Source organism: Helianthus annuus, chromosome 12 (genome assembly GCF_002127325.2).
Source record: "Helianthus annuus cultivar XRQ/B chromosome 12, HanXRQr2.0-SUNRISE, whole genome shotgun sequence".
NCBI lineage: Eukaryota > Viridiplantae > Streptophyta > Magnoliopsida > Asterales > Asteraceae > Helianthus > Helianthus annuus.
Window position 1 is genome coordinate 82,392,393 of NC_035444.2, and position 7,615 is coordinate 82,400,007.

General features: G+C 36.0%; 1 protein-coding gene across 1 annotated transcript; it reads left to right on the forward strand.

Moving 5' to 3' along the window:
* The first annotated feature begins 5,608 nt into the window (after nucleotides 1–5,608).
* Nucleotides 5,609–7,038, forward strand: LOC110895361 (chalcone synthase). The gene is made up of 2 exons (XM_022142672.2): nucleotides 5,609–5,836; nucleotides 5,939–7,038. The coding sequence occupies exons 1-2, from the start codon at nucleotides 5,641–5,643 to the stop codon at nucleotides 6,949–6,951; spliced, it is 1,209 nt and encodes a 402-aa protein (XP_021998364.1). The 5' UTR covers nucleotides 5,609–5,640; the 3' UTR covers nucleotides 6,952–7,038.
* The last annotated feature ends 577 nt before the right edge of the window (nucleotides 7,039–7,615 follow it).

The following is a 7,615-nucleotide window of genomic DNA, read 5'->3' on the forward strand; positions in this document are numbered from 1 at the left end:
ATCCCTGCATACTATAGAATGGAGGAGATGTCTGGTCTTATGCGAACGACATCGAGGTCGGAGAGTGAGAATCATTTTTTTGGACAAGTGTGCAATTCTAAAGCTACTCTTGTTGAGTTCATGATGCACTACGAGACTGCGATAGAAGCACAGCGTCACACACACCGGAAAAATGATCATGAATCTCGATACAAAAGACCCCAATTGAAGAGTAGTTACCAATTATTGGAAGGGCAAGCTGTTGACATATACACAAAAAGTATTTTTTTGTGACGTTCAAGCTGAGCTTATTGGAGTTGCGGATTGCATAAATCAACGTTACGAAGATCAGCCTGATGGGTTTGTTAAGTTTTATGTAAATGACTTCCACCAGCCTTGTACATCCTTATTTGAGGTAAATAATGGCATTTTGGTTTTTATGGCATTTTCTGTTAATGGCGTTTTATCATATGCAATGTGTTTTTTTAATTTTTAACACAAACATTCTATGCATGACGTTATAGAGATATTGTTTTTGGCGTTTTTCAGGTAATGTTCCGTAAGTCTGATTGCACATGCAGTTGCTCATGCAGGCGTTTTGAACAGTTTGGTTTGCTATGTAGACATATATTCTATGTTTTGAGAATTATGGACATTAGGGAATTTCCAAAATAATACATTCTGAATAGATGGCGCAAAGAGGCTTCCCCAAACTGCTCTCCTGAATACTCAATTAGTCGTGAATATATAACCGAGCTTGATCTTGATGTGCAAAGTATGATGCGAGATATTATTTTTTCAACGGAATATACTTTGAACCATTTATCTGGTAATAAAGAGGAGCTATCCTTATACAAGGATCATGTTCAATCTTATATGAAGAAGGTTCAAGATATGCAGATTGTTGCTCCTCCCGCTAGTACTAGGGATAGATTTGCCGAGATAGCCGGTGAATATAAAAACGACAATAATCCGATAAGAGTCCCTGTTGGGTATAAATCCAAAGGTTCTAGTTCTCGGAAGCGCCTGAAATCTAAACAGGAGATAGGAATCGACAAAAAGAAATCAAAGTCGAAACCCGGGGCCAAAGAAAGATAGTGTCAGAATTGCAAAGGCTATGGACACTACACATCGACATGCAAACAGGCCGTAATTAAAAGAAGATCGACAAGGTCTTCGAGAGACAGTGAAGAGTAGTTTGGCGTTTTGTATTTTTCATTCTTACAGAACACACACAGATGGTCTTTAAGATCCATTGTAGAGTAGTTTGGCGTTTTGTATATTTCAATCCTATAGAACACAGACAGATCTCAGTTTGGCGTTTTACATCATTTTTATACATCATTTTTTTGCATCTTTTTTTCTCTACCTATTTGTTCACAACATGCTACTTCGAAGTTACATAACAAACAATATAAGATCGGACAAGGAAATCAAACGCCAAAAAAAAATAATAACGCCACTAAATAAAACTACCATAAACTTCTAATTTTGGTCATGCTAAACTCAATAATGTTTTGCTAAATGAGATGGATAACATTGTTAATCCTCAGTCAAGAAAGATGTCTAACAATGTTATCCATCTCGTTTAGCTAAACTTTATTGAGAAAAAAACCTGAATCTCCATGAAATGGCGTTTTTGAAGTTTTGTGGTTTTTGTATGTTTTGTCGTTTATATTGAGGATCTTGCTCGTTACATAGAGCGAAAGTTTATTGAGAAAATAGTGTATATCAAAGAAACATGGATTGGAATCTTTGATATTTGGGTTTTTTGGCGTTTCTAAGATGAATGGTATAGAGGAAAATATAGGTTTTGGGGTTTTGGTGTGGATTTTAGTAGTTCTGAGAGTTTGTTTATATAGGAAGTTTTTGGCACGTATTTTAGGCGCGATTTTTATTACAGTAAATGCTAGTAATTAAGTTCCGTCGTTTCAGTACTGTTTGTTTAGCTTTATCGGTTAAAAACAAAGTTTGGCGTTTTATATATATATGGCGTTTATATTATGATGAAGTGTGCTATGTGTGTTAAGGTGGGATTTTAATAGCGTGAGTTTGGAGTTTTGTGTAGAGAAGTCAAAAGTCCCTTTTATCCCTAATGAAGCGCACCGGATTAATAAAAGTGATTTTATTTACGAAAATGCCACCGTGTCATCTAGTCCATAGACTGTTTTGATCTGACGATCCGTAAGCGTTCTCCCCATTCTCACACTTCTGGGCGTTTTCTCTAAATGCTGACCCTAAATATATATACTTCTATTTCATTTAGTTATACCTCAATTCATTTATTTTAAAACAAAAGTTTTAGCCCATATTCGGTTTTAGCTATTAACCTAAAATAAATTAACCGAACCAAAAATGGTCAATCTAACAGAATAAACTAAACTGCTTAACTAAAAACAGATTGGTTAATAAAATAGACTAACCGATTACTTCGATTTCGGGTTTGGTTGAGGAACCGAATCATGCATATCCTTGCAGTGTCTGGATGTGAGCAATAATTGAATCGTTAATCTAAACTGAACCAAAAAATAGACGAAATCGAACTGACATCAACCAAAAACTGAATTAAAAAAAAAAACCGATTAACTGAAAACCGAATTAACCAAAAAATGGTTATAAGATTTTTTGTACCCTTGTTTAATAAAAAATATCTGAATTGAACAGAAGCATTCATATATTCATATATTTCTAGCTTTTATGCCTCCATTTAATGTATTTCATATTTTGTAACATCAATTCATGTATTTATACCTTAATTTCATATATTTCTAAGCAAAGGTATAACCCAAGTTTGGTTTTGGTTATTAACCAAAATTAAATGAACATAATAAAAAACCGTCAATCTAGTCGAATAAGCCGAACTGATTAAAAAAACGATTAGTTAATAAAATAGGCTAACTGATGACTTTGGTTTCGACTTTAGTTGAGAATAATAACCTAACCAACTGAACCATGCACGCCACAATGAAATGGACTAGCAGATAGCCTCGATTATGAAGTATTTGTGGATGCAACAATATATATTATACGAATAATAAAACTATCAGGAACGAGTACCACAATGCAAATTGTCGCCCCCGCCTCATCGCTCAGGCACCCATGTATATTGACCGTTTTTAAGCTTCAACAAATTTCTAATGTGTCAGTTGACTAGTTATACTTTTAGCAGATGCTCTTAGAGCATGGCACATATTACACCCACCTACTTACGCTTGGGTTTTGACCCTTACAACGAACGTCTAAAAAACCACATCTACCCCTCCCTCTCTCCTTACCGTCCCACATAATCCGTTTCTTGCGTTTTCTTGCAAAAACAATTCTCTTCCCTCACTCTCCTCCACATCGCCACATATAAGGATGACAATGGGTTGGGTATTGGTAATCACGGTCCTATATCCGTTTATAAATAGTATCCAATACCCGACCCAATATATGTTCCATATATACCAGGTAATTACTCGTCTTGTATCGGTACACTCGTTAGCTTATTAAAATGTACCCATTGTGATTTCAAAATACAATTTTTCTTACATTCTAATTTTATACAAACTTATGTTTTTAACACTTGCAACATATTATATCACCAATATTAGAAGTTTGAAGTATTTAAATTATGTAAATTTAGATTATATGAATCTCAAGGGGGAGAAGATCAAATAGGAAGTTTAATTTAGCTAGGAAAGATAGAAAGCAATAGGATTATGACATGTGGCAAAATTTAAAATAAAGTGGAAGAGTATTTTAGTTAGTTTTATCCAATCTTCTCCCTTCTTCTCTCCCTGTAACTTCAAAACCCACTATTTTCAAAACCCACCATCTTCAATCTTTTCTTCACTTTCTATCTCAATAATCACAACATTATAGTTCGATTTTCGTCTCCAATCAATGATTCAAATACCCAATCAACGTGTTCTTCAACTTTTTTGAAGAAACCAGTTTAATTTCATACAATATCTCATTTTTTCCGGTGATTTTGAAGTGAATCACTTAATTCGTTCGATTCAATCGCTGATAAGTGTTTCTAGCATTCAAATTTCGTCAATCGTTGAAGAACTCTGAAGAAATCGGCTTCGATCTATGTAAGAAAATTTTGAATTGCATTTTTAGGATCTCGGTTTTTTAATTGAGTCATTGCGTTTTACAATGGAATGAAAAAATAGTTTTTTTTTTTTGTATTTTCAGTCCATTGCGTTTTAGAAATAACACATTTTATTGTGTTTTTAGTCAATTGTGTTTTAGGTAAAACACATTTTATTTGTTTTTAGTCTATTGCGTTTTAGAAGAAAAAACACCTTCTTTTATGTTTTTGTCTATTGCGTTTTAGGAAAACACATTTTTATGTGTTTATTGGTTCAATGTGTTTTAGAAAAACACATTTTCAAGTGTTTTTAGTCCATAGCGTTTTAGAAAAAAAAAATACTTTCTTTTGTGTTTTTTTTTGTCCATTGCATTTTAGGAAAAACACATTTTTATGTGTTTTTTGGTCAATTGCGTTTTAGAAAAACATATTTTGAAGTGTTTTTAGTCCATTGCGTTTTAGGTAAAACACATTTTTATGTGTTTTAGTCCATTGCGTTTTAGAAAAAAAAAACACTTTCTTTTGTGTTTTTAGTCCATTGTGTTTTAGAAAAAAAATCATTCATTTGTGTTTTTTAGCCATTACGTTTTAGAAATAACACATTTCTTTTGTGTTTTTTGTCCATTACGTTTTAGAAACAAGATATTTTTTTGTGTTTTTTGTCAATTACGTTTTAGAAAAGTCATTTTTATCATTTTTTCATTGCGTTTTACGCAACTGGGTTTTCGAATTTTTTTCTCGAAAATATAGCAATAGTATACGCGTTTTAAAGATAAAAAAAACGCTCGTTTCTTTGTACAACTTTTATAAAAAATAATGTCGTATGAAATAGTTATAAACGTTTAAAAAATGGGGGGGGGGGGGGATTGGAGAAGAGAGAAATTATTGCCTTGTATTGACTAGAATGCCCCTAGACAAACCCACACGCCTCATTTTTTCTTCAATTTCTCTCATTTAATTTTAGCCTTTGATTAATAAATATATGGTCAAGATTACTTCCTAGCCTTCATACCCAAATAAACTTTCTATTATATCCTAACCCTAAATCTCAAATATAAAATCACAATTAATAACATAAGAAAAAATATAAATAATATCATCATCATCATACTTAGTAAATCCCACCAATAGCAAAACTAAAGTAGGGTCTGAGGAGGGTAAGATGTAGACAACCTTACCTCTACCCCGTAGGAATAGAGAGACTGCTTCCAGTGAGACCCCCGGCTCGATAGTAGTTTTGCATCAAGCCTTACCTAGATCTAACCATCACTAGTGCTCTAGTGGTGGCCTTAAGTATTTAATAGTTCCACCTATGGTGGGCCCGTATGAGTTTTCCCCTTCACGTCTTAAGTTCGAGTCTCGGTGATAAGGGATTTTCTCATTGAGGGGTTTAAATTGACGATCTATTATGCGAGGGGGCTCTCTAGCACAGACCCGATCAAAACAACGTATGCTATATCTCCCACCATTCGCGAATAATTCACACCTTTAAAAAAAACCTACCACCTCGATCCCCTATATATAGAAGCACCACAAACTTTTGGCTCTTATATCATTTGTGAATACTTGTAACAAAGACACTGATGGCATCCTCTCTCACAGGAGTCGATGTTGGGACGTTCAGAAAAGCCCAACGAGCCGAAGGTCCGGCCACCATCCTCGCAATCGGCACCGCCACTCCGTCCCATTGTGTTTATCAGGCCGACTATCCTGACTACTATTTCCGTATCACCAAGAGTGACCACATGGTTGATCTCAAACAGAAGTTTCAGCGCATGTGTACGTAATTCCTTTGTAGGTCTTTTTATAATTTGTATATATTATTATTCAATATCACACTCAAAGAGTATACGTACAATTAGAAACTTTGTTTATTTGCAGGTGATAACTCAATGATAAGAAAACGATACATGCACGTTACCGAAGAGTTTTTAAAACAAAACCCTAATATGTGCGAGTACATGGCTCCATCATTGGATGCTCGTCAAGATGTGGTGGTTGTTGAAGTCCCAAAGCTTGGAAAAGAAGCAGCCATCAAGGCCATCAAAGAATGGGGATACCCGAAATCGAAGATCACGCACCTTGTGTTTTGCACGACATCCGGTGTCGACATGCCTGGAGCTGACTACCAGCTCACCAAGCTCCTTGGGCTTCGACCTTCGGTACAACGTTTCATGTTGTACCAGCAAGGTTGTTTTGCTGGTGGCACGGTCCTTCGTCTTGCGAAGGACCTTGCTGAGAACAACAAGGGCGCTCGCGTCCTTGTTGTTTGCTCGGAGATCACTGCAGTCACGTTTCGTGGCCCCAGTGAGTCACACCTAGACTCACTAGTGGGCCAAGCTCTTTTCGGGGACGGGGCTGCAGCGATCGTCGTTGGTTCAGATCCCGACTTGGATGTAGAGCGGCCGTTATTTGAAATGGTGTCGGCCGCTCAAACCATTTTGCCTGAGTCTGAAGGGGCGATTGATGGACACTTAAGGGAGGCAGGGCTGACGTTTCACTTACTCAAGGATGTTCCTGGGTTGATTGCTAACAACATAGAGAAAGCCCTTGCACATGCATTTTCTCCACTGGGTATAGATGACTGGAACACGATCTTTTGGATCGCGCATCCAGGTGGTCCAGCTATACTGGACCAGGTTGAGCTCAAGCTTGGGCTCGAAGAACAAAAGATGAGGGCGACTAGACACGTGCTAAGTGAATATGGTAACATGTCTAGCGCGTGTGTATTATTCATCCTTGACGAGATGAGGAAGAAGTCGACCGAGGAAGGGAAGACCACGACTGGTGAAGGTTTAGACTGGGGTGTTCTATTCGGGTTCGGACCGGGTCTTACGGTTGAGACGGTGGTTCTTCATAGCCTTCCGACCACCGTGCCTACTTCTACGACATAAGATCGGTTGATCTACCCAAATTTTATATTCACATGATAGTTAGTTAGGTTGTCTTTCCATATGAATAAAGTGTATTTCTTTGGTTTCCCTTATTGTTTGACTTTGACCCTTTACATTAGCTAAAAGCCTAAAAATAACACCTCAAAATCAAATCATTCTTTACAGATACGATGAATAACCTAAGAAGTGCAATTTTTGAGAAAATTACAAAGATAATCTATCAAGGGAAATTAACAGAATAGTTATTGACTTTTAGTTTTTTTTTAACCGCAAACAACTTTATTCATCACCCAAAATTCGCAATTACAATAGTGGTTAGTAAGTTACTAAGCCAACCACCTATTGCACTATCCTTTATAGAATCAAAAAATTAGGATCTTAACACCATAAAAATATAAAAAAGTAACAAACTCAACTTAAAAACTCAAAATTCACCCATTTTCTCGAATCCAAATTTGTTTGCTTTGCTTTGTGTTTAATCAATAGGAAAGTATTCGCCTGCATTTCCCCAAAGATCCCATCTATACTCGCTCGCTTGCCATTGAAAATTCCTTCATTCCTTGCTTTTCATATGCTCCAACAAATCTCCAATATTATGGTTTGAACGTATTTTCTTTTTGGTTATTCGATAAACTGTATTTTATAAAATTCCAACAATTCTTTT

Bases quoted from the DNA above. Each gene is read 5' to 3' on its own strand.
- LOC110895361 (XM_022142672.2), top strand. From the start codon at position 5,641: ATGGCATCCTCTCTCACAGGAGTCGATGTTGGGACGTTCAGAAAAGCC. The intron at 5,837-5,938 runs GTACGTAATTCC...GTTTATTTGCAG, and splicing joins ACAGAAGTTTCAGCGCATGT to GTGATAACTCAATGATAAGA.